The sequence below is a fragment of the Eptatretus burgeri genome, chromosome 12 (genome assembly GCF_056783735.1).
Source record: "Eptatretus burgeri isolate ZD-2024b chromosome 12, Ebu_testis_v1, whole genome shotgun sequence".
In the NCBI taxonomy this organism is placed as follows: Eukaryota; Metazoa; Chordata; class Myxini; order Myxiniformes; family Myxinidae; genus Eptatretus; species Eptatretus burgeri.
The window spans coordinates 52,798,319-52,818,337 of record NC_140972.1 but is presented as its reverse complement, the minus strand read 5'-3'; the positions used below and the strand labels follow the sequence as shown (position 1 = coordinate 52,818,337).

General features: G+C 43.6%; 1 protein-coding gene across 7 annotated transcripts in view; it reads left to right on the top strand.

Annotated features, from left to right (window-relative positions):
* The first annotated feature begins 32 nt into the window (after positions 1-32).
* The window catches only part of DCTN1 (dynactin subunit 1), a 74,502-nt gene continuing 54,515 nt past the window's right edge, over positions 33-20,019 (top strand). For 4 of the 7 annotated variants that reach the window (XM_085850574.1, XM_085850573.1, XM_085850572.1 and 1 more), the window contains exons 1-2: positions 9,670-9,909; positions 19,572-19,650. In XM_085850574.1, coding sequence (XP_085706700.1) covers positions 9,688-9,909; positions 19,572-19,650 — 301 coding nt within the window. In that variant the 5' untranslated portion in view covers positions 9,670-9,687. Of the gene's footprint in view, positions 185-8,604; positions 8,840-9,669; positions 9,910-15,263; positions 15,338-19,571; positions 19,651-20,019 lie in introns of those variants that run through there. The other 3 variants (XM_085850576.1, XM_085850575.1, XM_085850577.1) reach the window with 3 other exon arrangements.

Here is a 20,019-nt window from a genome sequence, read left to right as displayed (position 1 = left end):
CATTGTCGTCAGTTTGCGGTTTCAAGACACGTCATGACGTAGGCTTTTCCAACAACTTCCGCTGGTGTGACGTCATTACGTTGCCTTAGACAGTCGGCGTTGCTGTATCGTGTTGTTTCCCAATACTTCACCCTCACTTCACCAATACCCCGACCCGTGACTTCATTGTTGTTCGTCACGGCAGGTGTGTACAACGGCCGTTCAGAACAGCTTGGCCTGGGGATTGTAATCGCTGTGGATAGTTTATGAGTACTGTTATGCTGCGTCGGATGATTAGGCCTTCGCACCTTGACTTGGGCAAGGTCTGCCACAGTGCAAGGGACGGAGTGTGGATGGCGCGATTTATCTTTGAAGAGTGGTGTGGGGCGCTTAGGGTTCGATTATTGACTTGCACGATCAATTATTTTTTAGGGTGTGTTCGTGCTTGGGCTCTTACGTCCAGCTTGGGAGGGGTCGGTGCTTGACTTGCCAGGTCCAGCTTTGGGAGGAGGTCAGTGCTTGACTTGCCAGGTCCAGCTTTGGGAGGAGGTCAGTGCTTGACTTGCCAGGTCCAGCTTGGAAGGAGGTCGGTGTTTGACTTGCCAGGTCCAGCTTTGGGAGGAGGTCAGTGCTTGACTTGCCAGGTCCAGCTTTGGGAGGAGGTCAGTGCTTGACTTGCCAGGTCCAGCTTGGAAGGAGGTCGGTGTTTGACTTGCCAGGTCCAGCTTTGGGAGGAGGTCAGTGCTTGACTTGCCAGGTCCAGCTTTGGGAGGGGTCAGTGCTTGACTTGCCAGGTCCAGCTTGGGAGGAGGTCGGTGTTTGACTTGCCAGGTCCAGCTTTGGGAGGAGGTCAGTGCTTGACTTGCCAGGTCCAGCTTTGGGAGGAGGTCAGTGCTTGACTTGCCAGGTCCAGCTTTGGGAGGAGGTCAGTGCTTGACTTGCCAGGTCCAGCTTGGAAGGAGGTCGGTGTTTGACTTGCCAGGTCCAGCTTTGGGAGGAGGTCAGTGCTTGACTTGCCAGGTCCAGCTTTGGGAGGGGTCAGTGCTTGACTTGCCAGGTCCAGCTTGGGAGGAGGTCGGTGTTTGACTTGCCAGGTCCAGCTTGGGAGGGGGTTGGTGCTTGACTTGCCAGGTCCAGCTTGGGAGGGGGTCGGTGCTTGACTTGCCAGGTCCAGCTTGGGAGGGGGTCGGTGCTTGACTTGCCAGGTCCAGCTTGGGAGGAGTTCAGTGCTTGACCTGAGGTCCAGCTTGGGAGGGGGTCAATGCTTGACCTGAGGTCCAGCTTGGGAGGAGGTCTGTGCTTCATCTGAGGTCCAGCTTTGGAGGGGGTGAGTGCATGACCAGAGGTCCAGCTTGGGAGGGGGTCGGTGCTTGACTTGCCAGGTCCAGCTTGGGAGGAGTTCAGTGCTTGACCTGAGGTCCAGCTTGGGAGGGGGTCTGTGCTTCATCTGAGGTCCAGCTTTGGAGGGAGTCAGTGCTTGACCAGAGGTCCAGCTTGCGAGGGGGTCAGTGCTTTAGCAGGTCCAGCTTTGGAGGGGGTCAGTGCTTGTCTTGAGGTCCAGCTTGGGAGTGGGTCAGTATATCGTAGTTTGATTTCTTTGGATTTGCTCCAGTGGTCCCAGATGGCATTTTGTTGTTATTGTTATTTATTGCAATATCTAGTCTCGGAATAGTGAGTTGACAGAGTAAAAAGGCAATGACCTGACAGTGGGATGGATGGTAAACAGTTGGACACGATCTAAACAAGTGTGTGGAGATGGAGAGATGGAGAGATGGTGAAAGAGAAAGAGAAATATCTTTATTCTTTAGCAGGAGTGTCTGTCTGTCCCCGAACTACTCCCTCTGTTTTGGGGCTAGCCACTCGCCCCATCAAACCTTCTGTAGAACGTTTTTGGGTCCCAGCCGGTGTCCTAAGTTAGGTGGGAGGTTTCATAAATACCTCATTACGATTTTGAGTTTTGATCCGTACAAAGCTGCTCCCGATCCTGATGTTATATCACAATGGCGTTTCTCTTCATTTACTTCGAGTGTTTGTAATCTTGCATTTTGTTATATTAATATTATAGTATTAATTTGTAATTGGAATGATGCTGTTTGGAATGAACATACAGAGATTGAGTTTAAGGCAGAATGAGGAAATTACGTGAGGGGTTCCACCGGTGACATTTGTGGATTTGGAATTTGTAGTTTCGCCATTTTTTCCCCAAGTCCTTCATGAGCCGGCGGTCCAGCAGCTGTCTGGCCCTCTCCTGTGCATTGCACGAGTACCGTGTGTGTGTGTGTGTGTGTGTGTGTGTGTGTGTGTCTGTGTGTGTGCGTGTGTGTGTGCGTGTGTGTGTGTGTGTGTGTGTGTGTGTGTGTGTGTGTGTGTGTGTGTGTGTGTTTTTTTATATATATATATATATATATATATATATATATATATATATATATATATATATATATTTGAAACACAACCTGTAAGTAAGACGATTGGGTGAGGTTAATTGGGGTAGAAAATGTCTTGGAGGAGGTGGTGAGTTTCGGAAGACTGGGACAGCACAGTGACCTCGACCAGAGGAGAGGCGGTTAAAAACAGACTTCCAACCTATCTGCCATACAGAGGCAGCAGGTCTTGTGCTTTGACCTCATTGCGGGAGGCTCCAAAATGTCAAGAACTTTGCATTCCACAGAGGAGAGAGGCATGTGATGGTGGGGCAGCATGGTGGAGGGGAGAGTGGTACTCCTTTGAGCTCCGGACAAATGCTTTTGTAGGTTGTGAGTCGTTAAGATTTTCAAGAAATGTTGTAACAACTAAAGATGCTCGGTCTTCTGCTGGGTTTGGAATTGACTTTGTAATACTGTTGACCCTGGAAATGTCTAGTATTTGTAGAGGCTGAACTTCTTCCAATGGCTATGAATGTAAATTGATAGTTGGGGCCATTTGATGTTCCTTCTGGAGGGTGAGATGATGACATTTGCCAGGATTGAAAGGTATGTTCCACCTCAACAGACCATCATCTGATCAATTCCAGATCATGAGACAGAGACAGAGACAGACAGCTGCCTTCAGCCTGTTTGAGGGATGTGGGTGCTGAACTGCACAATGTGGAATCATCTGCAAAAAAGGAACATTGGGTTACAAGAACATCAAAGAGGTTGTTTATGTCAGTGAAGACTCCGCACAAGACACTGCCTTTGGACATTCCATCCTCCAATCGGAGCAGAGGAGTGGTTCCCATTTTTGTTTAAACTTCTTTCCCAGCAATGTAATCGCAAGGAATTTGGAAATCTACATCTTGGGTGAGGTCCAGTACTGTCATATTGCAAGTATGCCTGTACTGTATATACTGTGTACATATGTAGACATACAGACACTAGAAATTGCGCATAACCCATCTATCTACCCCCCCCCCCCCAAAAAAAAACCTCCTCTATAGGTGGGCCTCTGTTCTTCATTGGATGGCCCGCGAGCCACTGCCGGCCCTTAATGACCAAAAGTGTGGCCCCTGACATGCGCCTGATTTATACACAAATGTGAAAACACCCCATCGTCATCTGCCATAAATGCTTCCAAATTGACCCAGTGGTTTCAAATGAGTTCCAACACAAAGCATAAATGTAACATAACTACATCAGTAGATAACAGTATACAAACAATTACGCTTGCAGCCCAGTTAACCACAACGAAGAAGAGTATGTGGAGACGGGGCCTAATGGCAGGTATTATGTGGCCTGCAGGTGGTGTGGCGGCTCTCACACTGATGTCTTATCCGCAAAAGTGCCCCCCTCTAAATAAGAGTGATGATCATTGCCTTAGGTGGTCTGCTTTCAATCCTTCACCTATTCCCACCCCTTTTCCTTCCCTCCTTGACTTGCTACCATCTTGAAACCTGGAAGGTAAAACTATGTTACCCAATGTGCAAGTCCTTTAATCATCATGACAATGGATGTGGACAGAATTGTTTTTGGAAGTCAAGTTGTGAATATATATATATATATATATATATATATATATATATATATATATATATATATATATATATATATATATATATATATATATATATATATATATATATATATATATATACACTTATTCAGTTCTACTTAAAGACGGGCTCACACGCAGACACACACACAAATGAAAAGAAACCCAGAGTTCTTTATTGGACTCTCACAGCCGAGGAGAGAGACAAGCGGGGGTCAGAGTTCGGATGGGTACCTGGCCGTCGGCGAAAAGGGGTACTCCATACTGTGGCACCTAACAATGGTCGCTGGTTTGGTCCCCAGTCGCACGTGTGGGACTCGAGTTTCATGGTGGAGCTCAGATGGTGAATGGCCTGGGTCCACGGAGGGGGGGGGGGGGTCGGGGTCACTCTTTCCTTCCTTGTGGAGGGCCAGCAGAGACACGTTCGCCACCTCGACGACCTTCTGTTCAACCCTCGTGACAGCCTTCGTAACAACCACTGTTACCACCCCTTTGTAACATCCTTCGTAACCCCTTCGTAACGGCAAAACCCCTTTCGTGACGGCAAAAACCCACCAAAAACTCAGAGTGCTCGGGAATTTATGGACCTCCCTCAGTGGGGTGGGGCCTTGGTGAACACACCTTGCTGTCTGCCTTTGATTGGACAGGCTCCCACGGCATACCTTTCCGGGGCGGGGTTTCGGCCCTGTTTGGAGAAAGCCGACCCTCCCTCCACGCATGTTTGAGAAAGGTCATGGAGGTGAAATTGCCTTGAACATCCTTGGGAATCCATCTCGGGCAAAGGTGCGCTGTGGCCCGCGAACCGAGGGCTGCAAGCGCGATGGTACCCTGGATCGTAATGGGCCGAGGGGTCATGCAGATTGGATGGTTGTTAGATGTAACAACCTAACTAAAAGAAATCGCAACACACTCCTTTGATTCTCCCACTAGACAAAAGGAAAGGGATCTGACGACGCACATACTTAACGACATAACTGACTTTTGGGACATCTGTATGTTGAATGCAAATGGTTTCCAGTTCTGTAACTATATATACATATACATATACATATACATATACCGGTCAAAAGTTTTAGAACACCCCCATTTTTCAGTGTGTACTGAAATTTAAGCAGTTCAAATTCAGTGAATAACCTGAAATGGTACAAAGCTAAGTGGTAAACTGCCAGAGGTTAAAAAAAAGTTTAGGTTTCCAAAAACTGAAAAATAATGTAAATTTCAGAGTTGTTAAAAAGCTGTTTCAGGGAACAAGTAATGGGTGAGCAACTGCACCTGTTCTGTAGCAATGGAATTAAATTAAGCCTTGGAAGTTGATGCAAACAATTCCGACAGGTGTCCCAACTTTTGTTGATTAGTTACAAACCCTCTGTTTGTATAAAAGCAGTGTTGGAACAGACTGTGTTGCTACACCCTCTGAAGCATTATTTGGACAATATTGCTCTGCAGGAAGTAGTATGTTGCTTTCATTATGGTGTGAAAAAGACAATTAACAAAGGAAGACAGACAGACCATTATCTATCTATCTATCTATCTATATATGACTAAAACTCGCATCTTGTATGTATGTATGTTTGTTCCCGAAATACAGCTAAAACAGTAAACCATAGCACAAAAATTTTAGGGCCAACTTACTCACCATTCGCCTGCGGTGTGCAGTATCAAGTTTCGTTCAAATCGGGCAATGAAAAAAATAATTTAAAAATCGATTCCCGATTCAGTCAATTACTCTTCGGGAGTATTTGATCAATGCAAACAACCTCATCGGTATGGTTCATTGGAGCTATCTGGTTGTTTTTTTTTTTCTTGAAATGATTTTTTTCATCAACCACTGTCACAACGGGAATCCAACGGGTTCACGGGTCGTCGAGTAACCCTTAAAAGTGTAGGTCTTTCCTTCAGAAAAAATTGCAAAGAAGCCAAGGTGTTGGTGAGTACAGTTTCCTACACCATCAAAAGGCACTTGGAAACTGAAGGAAACTCTGACGGGAAGAGGTCTGGCAGACCCAAAGCCAAAACACAATCAGCAGACAAGTTTCTGAGAGTCAACAGCTTGCGTGATAGGCGGCTCACGGGACAGCAGCTTCAAGCACAGCTTAACACTGGTCGAAGTAAGGAAGTTTCAGTTTCAACTGTAAAGAGAAGACTTCGAGCTGCAGGTTTGACAGGACGAGTGGCAGGAAGAAAGCCATTGCTAAGATGGCAAAATAAGAAAAAGAGGCTTGCCTGGGCCATGAAGTGCTGCCAGTGGACTACTGGAAACTGGAAGAATATCTTATGGACCGATAAATCAAAATTTGAAATCTTCAGTTTATCACGCAGGGTTTTTGTACGCAGTCGAGTAAGCGAAAGGATGGTTTATAAGTGTGTGACACCAACTGTCAAACATGGAGGAGGAAGCATGATGCTCTGGGGCTCTTTTGCTGGATCCAATCAGTGACTGGCACTGAGTGACTGGCAACCTGAACCAAAAGGGCTACCACAGCATTTTGCACCGCCATGCAATACCCTCTGGTCGACGCCGAGTTGGTCAGGGGTTCATCTTACAGCAAGATAACGACCCAAAAACATACCTCCAGACTATGTCAGAACTACCTTAGAAGAAAATAACAAGATGGTGGGCTTCAAATCATGGAAATGCCAGCACAGTCTCCAGACTTAAACTCCATCGAGCTGGTTTGGGATGAACTGGACAGAAGGGTGAAAGCAAAGCAACCTACAAGTGCAACACATTTGTTGGAACTTCTGCAACAGTGTTGGGAAGAACTTTTCAAACAATATTTGATTTCATTGTGGAAAGAATGCTACGAGTATGTTCGGCTGTTATATCCGCAAAAGGTGACTACTTTGATGAGTCAAAAATTTAGATAAAATTTTGTTCAACAAAACGCTTCCATGATTTATTTTTTTATCTGCAATTGTTTATTTGTTCTATGCTTTAATTTCAGAGTACATTGAAACATTCATACTGCTTAAATTTCAGTAACAGCTGTAAAAATGGGGGTGTTCTTAATATAAACTTTTGACCATCAGAGTGTGTATATATATATATATATATATATATATATATATATATATATATATATATATATGTATGTATATATGTATGTATATATGTATATATGTATATATATGTATGTATATATATATGTATATATATATATATATATATATATATAATATACAGGGTGTTCCTAAAAAAATGACATCATTTGAAACTTGAATATCTAAGTAGCTGCATGTCCCAGGCAAACGAAAGTAAATAGGCTTCATGTTGAACAATAAAAGATTTATTTATCAAAATTCGAACAAGCGATTCAGACGGATGTAGATTTTATAACCGTTTTCTCAAAACTTCACAAATGTTCAATATGCACACCGCCTGTGACACGACACACGTCAAGTCAGTGGTCCAGCTCCTGCCAAACACGCTGCAGCATGTCTTGCGTAATATTCTCCAGCCTGCAGTGATTCTCTGCTTAAGTTCCTCTAGGTTTGTAGGAAAGGGAGGGGGGGATATAGACCCATATAAAAAATATGGCCCCATATAAAAGCCCCATGTCACATAGCCCCATATAAAAAAATCACAAGGTGTCAAGTCAGGTGAACGTGGTGGCCATTTCAACAGCACATTGTCATTATCACTGACACGCCCAATCCATCCTCCTGGTAGATTCTCATTGAGGTAAGAATTAAACATTCAACTTGGTTTTTACACATTTTGTTAAAATTTGAGATCATTTGAGCGAGAATTAGCTATGTTATTAGACTACGAAATTGTCATTTTTTTGGGACACCCTGTGTGTATGTATATGTATATATATATATATATATATATATATATATATATATATATATATATATATATATATGTATGTATATATATGTATATATATATATATATGTATGTATATATATGTATATATATATATATATATATATATATATATATATATATATATATATATATATATATATATATATATATATATATATATATATATATATATATCCTGGTGTTGGCGCAGAGGTGAGGGCAGCGGCTTGGGATTCAAAAGGTCCTGAGTTCAAGCCCGTTGGGCCACTGAATTAATACACCAGGGGGTTGACTCAGCCTGTCATCCTTCCGAGGTCGGCGAAATGAGTACCAATATACTGGGCCGGTGTATACCCCGGTTAAAATAGGTGTACCATATCCCTGTGTCGTAAGAGGCGACCAGGGTTGCGTCAGGAAGGGCATCCGGCATAAAACGTGTGCCAAATCACTATGCGGATCATACGGATGATCCGCTGTGGCGACCCCTAACGGGAGCAGCCGATAGAAGAAGAAGAAGATTATATATATATATATATATATATATATATATATATATATATATATATATATATATATATATATATATATATATATATATATATATATATATATATATATATATATATATATATATATATATATATAATGCCAAGACTTAACTTACACAATGTATTTTATTAATTGTTTTGTGCAGAAGCTAATCATCCGTAGTCCTTTCAAGCAGTTTCATTGTAATGTTCTGAACCAAGGCAAGTTTTTCCTTCAATTGATTGTGAGTTTCTTCCCTCCATTTTCCACACCCATAGCCTTTTGGAACGCCCCTTTTGCCCAACACATTATCCTTGATCACACAGTCATATTGTAACCCTGGCTGTGAGTTTGTCTAGCGAGAGATAAAACCTGCAGTGCGACAGTCTGCTATGCTGGTAGCCAAGCATGTTAAGGACCACCAAAGATAATGCACCAGCAGCCTGGTACACTTGACTGTCTCCAATGAGCAGAACATAACCCTTCATTACGGCAATGAATTTGAGCACCACGTCGGCGCCATGCCCGAAGAGACTATCTCCACCAAAGGTTAGTAAGATTATATTACGATCAGTTTGTTTTGTTAAATGACCAGCTGTCTTACTTTAGAGCCTTTTATAACATACATTTAAGCCAAAGGTTACTAATTAGCACTGTTTGGCCTGTCCAGGTTGGCCTTCTTATTGTGCCGATCTGAACCACTCGTTCATGATGCATGTTCAAATTGCATATGCAGTACTCTGTAGTTAAGGGCTGGCAGGTTAGCCTGGGCCCAATAGGTACGTGCACTCGCCTCGAAGCTAGCCCTTGTTGAAATCCCCACCCAACTATAAATGGTCATTCTGATGTTTCGCAGCATCAATGTGTGCACGATCCATTATAAGGACGTTAAGCTGGTTGTCCTGTTTGCTACCATTTGTGGATGGATGTTAAAGTGTCTACAGTGTACTTCGTGAAGATTAGGTGAGCTATCGTCGGCATCCTGGCCTAGTTCCAACTTCTTGCCTTGACTACCGCCACTGGGAAGACGAATATGCCAGTGTATAATTCTTGCCTTGGGCCTGTTTTGGCAGCAATGAACCTGCTTTTGTGCTGAACACCAGAATAAAAGATGTGAATATAATGAATTATCCTTTGTTTACTAATGCCCTTGTAATTCATGTAAACATACACTTGATGCCTCCCAATGTCTTTGTCCTGCACATGTTTCACGCAAAAACTTCACTACGAGTTTGTATTTGATGTGAGATTAAATAAATAATACACACCCCATCCATATAACCATAATTTAAGCAAACACAGAAGATGATGGGTTTCCGATGAAATGCAAAATCCTGGGAGAAATCGGATGCTGACAGTTCATTGTCTGTTTTGTGCAGGTGACACCAGTTGGAAAGATGAGCAGCGAGACCCGGTCGGTAAGGGTCGGGTACAGGGTTGAGGTGATCGGGAAGGGACATCAGGGAACGGTCGCTTACGTGGGTGCCACGCTTTTCGCCTCTGGCAAGTGGGTCGGAGTCATCCTCGATGAACCCAAGGGGAAGAACGATGGCACAGTACAGGGTCGGCGTTACTTCACCTGTGATGAAAATTATGGGATCTTCATCAGACAGGCTCAGGTCTGTACCGCAAGCTATGCATGCATGAACGTGCTCGGTGTGGTTGCATATCTATGGTGGTGGTTTAGATGCTGGTGGTATGGTGGTGTGCTGTCATCAGAATACTGTATTGCATATTTGTCATTGTGCGATAATAACGTGGTGACCTGTATGGTGCGTTTAGAACGATAACATAAATCGTCTGTGTCATGAGATTCTCTTTCTTGTCAGAGTAAACATTTCACTGCAATATGCAATTTTCCTGCTGAAATAACATCCATTATGTTTCAGTAATGCTTTGTATTACACCTTCTTTTAAAGGGTGACTGACCTTTTATTTATTTATATTAAGTTTGCCATCCAATTCTTCAAAGTGAATGGAATTGTTCTAAATTAAGACCGGCTCGCAACACCCCTCCACCCCCCCCCAACTCCACTCCACTCCACACACTTCCTTGCCCTTATAACGAGAAACGCCCCTTTAAACACTACTTGGGACTTGTGATGTCTTCCTGTTTATTAAATTACTAGCAAATACAAGCCTTTGCATCACAGATGGGTATTTTAAGGGGGGGTGGAGGGGGAGAGATAAGAGAAGAGAAGTGGGGGGGGTGAAGAGGGTTTGAGGAAAGGGTGGAGGCGGGGAGAGTTACATCTTGCCACACGTCGCTATACACTCCGGGAGGGGGGTGGAAGTGAGGAGAATGGGGGAGAGAGAGGAGGGGAAGGGGGAAGTGACGAGGGCAAGGGTGTATTCTGGATTTGCATTTGGGATGGGGACTTAAGGGGAAAAGGGCGGGAGGGAGGGATAGGTGAGGGAGGGATAGGTGAGGGAGGGATAGTCCCATCTGCCGGCATTGGTACAGGATTGAATGAATTGGAGTGCGTCAAAACAGCATATTCAAATGGGTCATACTAAACACAGCCTGGAAACATCATTGGGTGGGGGGGGAGGGGTCGAGGGGAAGGGGCTTTGGGAAGAGGTAAGCATGAGGAGAAGGGAAGGAAAGGCATTTTCCTTCAATCATCCAAAAAATCCGCAGCATTGTTCGTGCCTTGATTTAATTTCCACACACAATTTGCAACTAAAATGCGTAAGCTCTAGAGTGTCTTAATCTGAGCCAAATTAAAAAAATTTATACTGTGGAATTGATCCTTGTAGTAGTTCCAACTGATAAAAATTGTTAATTTGTCTAATTTGCACAGTTTGACACTCCAGATGCCTCACAAAGGTGTTTATATAAGATGACTGTGCTGGCTTGGCATGCAGTTAGCAATCGGTTATAACAAACATCACCTGGAGACGCCCGGAATGTCAAACAATGTGCGAATTGGAAAACTGAACACTTTTTTTTTTTTTTAGCAGTCAGAACTGCTGCTGATGTCAATTAAGAAGTTTAAATTTTGAAATTCTTGAGGTTATCACATTTGTGGAAATGAAATAAAACCATAAACACTGGTGTCTTCCAGCATTTATATGCATTGCGATGAATGCAGCGATTTTAAGTACGAGTGCATGCCCGTACGTGCGTGGCCGTACGTGCAAACAAAACAAAAAAAAATTTCAAACCGCGTGCCAGAAACAACTGCACAGGCCGTTCCTTCGCTCTCACGTGCCCATACGTGCATGCCCGTACCCGTTTCTTCTGCACGGCGCCTTGCCTCGCGTCCAATGTTGTCTGCCAAGCGAGCAGTTCGTTCTTCATCCGCTTCTTCTGCACGATGCCTTGCCTCGCGTTCATTGTTGTCTGCTAAGCGAGCAGTTCGTTCTTCATCCGTTTAAGCTGCATGGCGCCTTGCCTCACGTTCAATGTTGTCTGCCAAGCGAGCAGTTCGTTCTTCATCCGTTTCTTCTGCACGACGCCTTGCCTTGCATATTATGTTCTCTGCTAAGCGAGCAGTTCGTTCTTCATCTGTTTCTTCTGCACGGCGCCTTGCCTCACGTCCAGTGTTGTCTGCCAAGCGAGCAGTTCATTCTTCATCCGTTTCTTCTGCACGATGCCTTGCCTCGCGTCCAGTGTTGTCTGCCAAGCGAGCAGTTCATTCTTCATCCGTTTCTTCTGCACGATGCCTTGCCTCGCGTTCAGTGTTTGCCAAGCAAGCAGCTCATGCTTCGTTAGATTCCATTGCACGTGCATGACGCGCAGCTTCGTTCCTTCGCTGTCGTAAACGACAACTGGATTGGGGCATTGTGTTTAAGAAAATCGAGAAAGAAATCGAGAAAGTACAGAAATCGAGAAAGAAAGAATACAGTAGGTCGATAAATCGAGAAAGAATACAGTACTCGTCACTATCCGGAAGTCCGGAAGTTAAGTCCTCACTGTCTGGTAGTTCGCATACCGCAGTTACGATTATTCGCAATTTAGTTTTAATGGCTAATTATTCAATTGGCACCAACGTATTTTGCCTTTTCGCAATGTTGTCGCAAGGAAAAACACAGAGATGAGAAAAAAAAACCTTCGTGCAAAACAATAAATAAATTACTTCCTGCTTCGGAGCATACCAGCTCACTCTGATGTTACCAAAATTTATGCACCGTCTCATATGAAAACGATCATAACTTGGGCAAAAAAAAATTACTCCTGCTTCGGAGCATACCAGCTCACTCTGATGTTACCGAAATTGATGCACCGTCTAATATGAAAACGATCATAACTTGGGGCATTGTGTTTATCTATAAATGCGCATAAGAAATCGAGAAATTATTAGAATACACGAAGTCATCATTATCCGGAAATCCGTACGTTGTAACCCATAATGGGGAACACGGCTGAGGTTCCCTTCCCCCATCGGCCACGCCCACGCAGCAACGTGTCTTGTCATTGGTTGGTAAATAAATGGCCATAACTTGGGAACCGCTTGTCCAATTAATATCAAACCTTGAAAAGGCACATCCACAGGTCCCCAGCAATATATCTGGCAAGTTTCAATTAGATCGGACTGGTGGTTGTCGAGAAACAGCGCGCGCGCGCGCACACACACACACACACACACACACACACACACACACACACACACACACACACACACACACACACACACACACACACACACACACACACACACACACACACTGCTGGAATTATAGATAGATGGGGATGAGGTATTCGATGAAAGGAGTGAGGAAGGTGAAAAAAAAATTCAGCTCTTTATCATTAAGAAACTGTTGCGGCCTGTAGAAAGTCAAGGCATTATCGAGCAGGCCGAACAAAATGGCAAATTAAGACCCCAGCAAGCTGACAGAGGGCTCACGGTGGCGGGAGGGAGGGAGAGGGGGGAGCTGAACAAAGATGATGCCTTGATAAAGGATAATTAAATGAAAAATCATTCATAGAACGACAATTGGCAAAACAGCACAAAGTTGAATGACACTCGGTAGAGTGCATACCTCTGCCAGGTTGAACATTTCACGGTTTGTATCCCATTGATGGGTAATGTTGTTTTTTTTGCCAAGTAATGAAGCAATTACTTGTCTGAAAATGGGTGTTTAAATTGCCCCAAATACCCAATTTTCATTCATGCACTACCATGGAGTGCCCTGGGTAATACATGTAAAGTTTGGGGGCACTAGGTTTCATGGTTTTGGAGTTATGGTGAAGACGCACGGACTGACTGATTGATTAATTGACGGACTGACTAATGCACACTGACATTTATTTGTATGTATATATACTAATGAATATATATGTACCATGTAAACGCAAGGCCCTCAATATTCCAATTACTTTTTCAGAATTGAAGGAAAACTGCAACATAAATAAATATAAAATACCGAGTAACCACATGGGGTGTCTGCTTCTTTACATAACAAGCTATTGACTGGGATAACGTTGCAATTTCATCTTGTAACATTATCCCTCCATACCCAGTAATCTACAAATAAAGATTATTATAAAATGAAGTTCTGCATTTTATACCTATTCTTATGTGGTGCATTCGTTACATGCATTGTGACAGTTACTCGCACTGCTTGTGTGGGTTTTATTTTATTTTATTTTCCCTGTTCATTTGCAAAACTCTTAATCCAAAAAATAAAATGGGACGATCGATTGCAAGACCCCCTTCACTGTTTCAGGGTCAGTGTAAGATCCCTTCATTGTTGTCAACCTGCAAAGCTAGACGACGTGCTTTGAACCATACGACAATGTTTATATATTTATACAATTTTATTTTTAATCCTTTCATTTTGAAGTTGTAACATCATTAGTTTGTACATTTCTGCGGCACCATGAATCGTGGCACCATTAAGTTCGTTTTGAGGCTGTATCTGATTTGGCTCTCTTACGGAGGGAATCAATTCTAGCTCAAAACCGTTTCGTTCCCACGCTTGAATGAGGCTGCAGGAATTGTTCCACAGTTTTGAAAAGCCTCGTTTCCACATTGACTCGTCTGATTCCTGAACGCCTGAATGCACAATGCCTTGAAAGCTTATGGTTGCCCGGCAACCTCTGTATCGTCACCTTCTGAACTGTATGCCTGTACGAGTTTTGTTTTGGTGAGAATTGCAATAGTCATTGCACTTTTGGTTTTTTCTGAAAACTTGAAGCGACAACAATTTACTCTTGGGAACTTTTTTTTTTTTTTAACTTTTTGCTTGTGACAAGGATGTGGGTTTGTTCGCAGATAGTCTTCTGTTTGTAATGCAGATCAGAATGTGTCAAGTTCACCATTCCAACAGGTGTCTTCTGTAAGATGTTTAGCATAAAAATAAAAGGTTCCGTTTTCAGAAAACAATTGGAATGGTTAGTCTGAATGCTAAGCATTCCAATTGTTTGAAAACAATTGGAACACGTACGTACAAAATGCCATACAGCTATTTTTGTTTCCATTTGGAAAACTTGCAAGCTATTGTAAAAGGCACTCCAAGAACACTCTTTCTGCTAAAAAAGAAAAGGGGGGGAGGGGGATGGGTGGAAAACAATTGGGTCTTCTGGAAGAGGAAGTTGTCAGGGGTTATAAAGGCAACATACATCATGGTGGTGGGTCCACAGTTAGGCATAACAAGGAAGGGAAAGAACAAATAAGAAATGAGGGGATGAGACAATGTAACCTGTAAGGAAGACTGTTAAGGTAGGTGGGGTTATTGGGGGTAGACATGAACTTGCCATAGTCTTTATGTCAATTTGCATTAGTCGCTTACTTAACACCACAGCAAACCCCATGAAAAGGCATCTCGAAGACGAGACTTCATGTATTACAGAATCATCCTAAAAGTTGTCATCCCGCTTGTAGGTTTTGAAGTGAAAAGTCATGTGATTGCAAAATTTCTCATTATTTTTTGATACGTGACAAATATCATTTCCACCTCCACTGCATGCCCTTCTCACCCGCTACTGCACCCCCCCCCCCCGCTTCCCATCCCATCATACGCCCAGGCCACTCAACATGATTGGCCTCTCCCATGATGACACTGAAAGCGCCATGCCTGTTGCTCTCAATCAATAGACAGGTTGGTGACCTCTGTTTTTATTTCATTTTATTTAACTGCCTCTCTTCCAGTCTAGCTCAATTTGCTTTCTCAGCTCTGCAATGCTCCCCAGCTCCTCCAGGATGCATGCATTCTTCCAGTAATTTCCTCCTGGATAGACTCCAACAATCTAGTCTGCCATCAAACTTCCACTCCCCCCCCCTCGTTTCTCCTGTTTGTAAGAATGGCTTCTTGGGGGTATTCAGTTGCACTCTTCCTTCTTCGGTTTCGAGCAACCAGTGCACCACCATCTCGTGCGATCCTCCATTTCTACTCACAATCTTTTATACCCCCATTAACACTATCCACTCCAACTCCTTGCTTTCATTTTTTTTATCCACCATCATCCCGCTCTTCCAAGAGTCGAGATTTTGTATCAAATTTTTTGTTTGTTTGAGCACTTAAATTATTGGTATCGAGTACCCATAATGTTTCTGTATCGATCTTCAGGAAAGATGACATCAAGAATACTCTTGTTATATTGTTGTGAATCTGGAAGCCATGAGCACACAACATTCAGGTCCTATAGCTCAGTTATTTCAAAAAGTGAATGTGGATAGATAGCTCCCTTTCCCTAGTCGAATGGGTGAATAAATGTTCATACGCTGAAGTTATTTTCATAGTCAGGGTTTTTACGTCAACGTCATCTTCAGCAACAATATTCTGCTCGCAGCATTCTCCCAGAGCTCGCCAGCAAGCACGTGCGTGGGCGGAGTTCACAAAGTCTCTCTCGCAAATCCTCGGCAGATCGGGGACGAGTTGGACGTAAGTCGGTCAAAGGGCACAGAGCGAGCTCCAAGAGAAGCACAGCGTCTTCGGGGGGCGGGGAATCAAGACGCCCGACGCCCCCCGACCACTCATGGAGAGGAAACGGAGTTCCCCGGCGAATGAGGTGCGCGGAGAGGTGAGACGCGTTCCCTTGCCCCAACGAGGGAAGAGTAGAAATAGACGGGACAGGCGGTGTGAAAAGGGTCTTGGAGGGGTCTTCTTCGTCTTTGTCTCTTTCTTCTTGTGGTCGCCTGGTATCCTGGTCGTTTTAGACCCGTGTCGCCGCTCCTGGACTCGTGTCGCTGGTGGTCTTCTGGCTCTCGTCTCATCGCTGGCTCTGGGCGCATCGCAGCGATCCCTCACCTCGTTTCACCGGTGTCTGGATTCGGTTCGCCCCCCGCTGGTGCCCGGTTCGACTCGGCGCGAAGACCACACGAGGTGCACAGGTCTGAGGCAGAATCTGGACTTCAACTCACCCTTTCCCTCCGAGCTGGAGGCCTCAAGAAAGACCACTTTGGGTACGTTTCTTTGGGTGTGTGCGTGTGTGTGTTTGTGGCGCCAGTCCAGAAAGTAGAAATTGTACAAGTGCCTTGCTGTACATACTTGCCTTTTATTATTCAGATAACTCTGCTTCTAACTTGCCCCCCTGCTCCATTATAAATAAACACATGTGTTAAATGTATCGGTTCGTTTTTGTCTTTCTTTTATTGGTTTAACACAGTGCATGTTGGAGAAATAGCCAGGCTGTTGCCGCTGTAAAGGGACATTTGGACCGACGGAAGCTCCGTGACCGTCCGCTCCGGTCGCATGCGGTTCGAGTACGCTAGCGGCTCGTTCCGTATGAGCATCGTCGAGGATGAATTTCCCCGGTAGTTTGGACGATGTGGGTATTTAACGAGGTAGATTGTGGACGAGGTGGACGAGGTAAATTGAAATTGGCAATCGACCCTACCCCACATGGTCGATCTATTGGCGAACTTCGGTCTGATAAGGGACCCGTCAGCTCCGGAGTTATCCGCGGTGACGTCCTATACATTCCGGGTGATGGGTGGAGTCGACCCTGCAGCTCCATCTAGCGGTCGTGCTCGCCGCCGATACCCGGCCCCGCAACAATATTAATGGCAATGCAGATGAAATCCACCAACAAATCGTCATTAGGTTTGTTCTTCCTGTCACTCATCCACATTTGAGACTGTTCCAGTGATGTGTGTTATTCTTTCTTGGAGCGAGAACTGACTATGCGTGATTGATCGTGTTCAGGCAGGTATTCCACCTTGTGATGTGAAGACGGTCTGTTACGAGCAACATTACTGCTTCAAGATCAGTGTGTCACGGTTAAAGAACTTGTGACCGAGCTGGGAATACCCAAGCATCACATTGTCACTGAGCATCTGGGTAAAAGTAGGGTTATTGTAAAATGGGTGTCACATGTCATCACACACACCTTGATCTGTATTGACAGCATCTTCAGCCTTTTCTTTGGGGAGATGACACTCTCTTGGAATGCTTCACTGCTGCATAGATAAGGGAGAAGTTGGTTCCACAACTACAATCCAGACATGAAGGCTTGTTCAGAATCGGTGAAAGGAACTGGCTGCTCCATGTCCAAAAAAGCCAAACATCATCAAGAAAGCATCACGGTGCTTGATATTACACAAGGAACTTGGATGCAGGAGGAAGGCCATTTGATCCATCAAGCCTGCACTCAAATTATTTGTTTTCACGACACATTTAAATGTTGCTAAACTGGGTAGTTCCATGGGGGTCTAACGGTGAATAGAGATTCCACCAATCGTTTTTGTTTTTTTTTTCCTTAAAGAAGTGTTCATCTGAGACCAGCAGTGTGCAAAAATGGGGTGCCATCATCCTCCAAGGCAAAGCATAACTTGATGACCACGACCTGTTAGAGTCTTGGTGATGAGAGCTCTTTACTCATTCACTATATTTACTCGATTTGGTCCATGCACAAACCACGCACACTACCAAAACTAGCTAAAGGGAGACATTTTAAATCCACTGGAGAGGTTCACACAGCCAGGACCACTCTGTTAAGGAACACTGCATTAAGGACTCTTCAGAAGGAAGGCTCTGTGCTGGGATCAAAAAGGTTGGTTGACCATTGAATATATAATGCTGAAGAGGATGGAGATCAACGTGACGAATAAAGTTTGTGTTGCATAGGTGTGGTGGAAGAACTTTTTGGATGGCTCTCCTAAGCACCTTTACATTTCCATCCTATTTTGACTTGCCAAATTGAAGATTCACAAGTGTATTGGTTGGTCTGGTCTGTTTTTTTGTCTGTTTGTCTGTCTAGCTACAGGTCGCAATTTTTCTCAGGTCTTCACGAAACGTAACCACCTTGTGGAGGTAGTCAAAAGTTAAAAGCCTATAATTTTTGAGTTCAATATGACAAACGGGCAAGGTCATTGACATTTTAACAGGGTTTGCATATTGAGTCACTGACACCTATTTTTGAGGCCAACTGGTCAAGGTCATAAAATCATCAATTTTCATCTGATTGACTTGAAATTTGAACATAATTGGTATATTCGGTCACTGAATTGGTTCACCAATCAAAATCTAGAAGCCTATTGTTTTTGAGGTCCAAAGGGTTGCTGTGACTGATTTTGCAAGTACTGGTCTATGACCGCTTGTTTATTTATTGTGTAATTAATAAAAAAAAAAATTTTTTAAGACTACCCTCGAAGGATATGCACGCACGTGCACACACATTCAACTGTAACATGCTATTTCAGAATTATTCTGAAATATTGTTGTTTCCTCTGCTGTCGAAGGTGGATGGAGGTTATGTTTTCACCCCTGTTTGTCTGTCTGTGAGCAGGATTTCTGGAGTTAAAGATTAATTCAGACTAAACTTTGTGGACAGGTTGCATGTGTGACCAGGACAAATTGATTAGATTTTGATGAAGATCTGGATCCGGATACGATAATTTTGTAATTTCTAAGTGATTCATCACTTTTGAGTGTTTAAAACGATATAGAGCATGATATCTCAGAGTTTGGGACGGATTATGACAATACGGGTGGACGAGTTGGTTAGGTGACAAATGAATGGATTATATTTTGGTTAATGTCTGGATCCAGATCCGGCCTATCAGTGGGATACAAAACGTAAACTGTTCAGCCTGGCTGAGGTATGTACTGTTCCCAGTGCCGTTCTGTTTTTTTTTTAATATTTGGCATCGTGACGAGTTGTTTTTCACTGGTGCAAATATATCGAGTGTTTGTTTCCGATTGTTGCAACATGCAATTGAAGGGCATTGCGGGGTTCTTTTTTTTTTCATTGTTGTCGTGGGTTTTAACTAACTCGTGTGTCGTAGCAGAGTTTTTTTAGGGTTTGTTATAAATCAGAAGCGCACATTGATTGATTATTGTCTCGGGTGCATTTTGTGACATATTGTTGTCATATTGTATGTGTTGTTTACAGATCCAGCTGCTGGATGATGGAGTAGATACAAGCTCGCCAGACACACCGGATTCAGCTACTTCTAAAGTCCCCAGACGTGGTGAGCTCACTTTTAGAAAATGCACTTATACCATAGTTGAGATTGCTCGGTCAGGTGGAAGACATAAAGGGCACTGTTTTCGTGTTTTTAATATCCTCAATATATCTCTTTATTCATTAACGAAGATTGTAAGGCTCCCAATTTAGACTGTTGGGGGAACTTGTACTAAAATCACATTCAGGACATGAACATTGATGGATATTTTGCTTTTATATGAATTGCAAGTACATTTCTTAGACTATGGACAAACATGTTTGGGATTTGAACCTGGGCTTCCCACTACATGAGCCATGCATTCGGATGGGAACACCAAACAGGCTGAAATATTGAGCAGGTTCTAAAATGTTGTTGCACTTTTGCGTGTTTAAG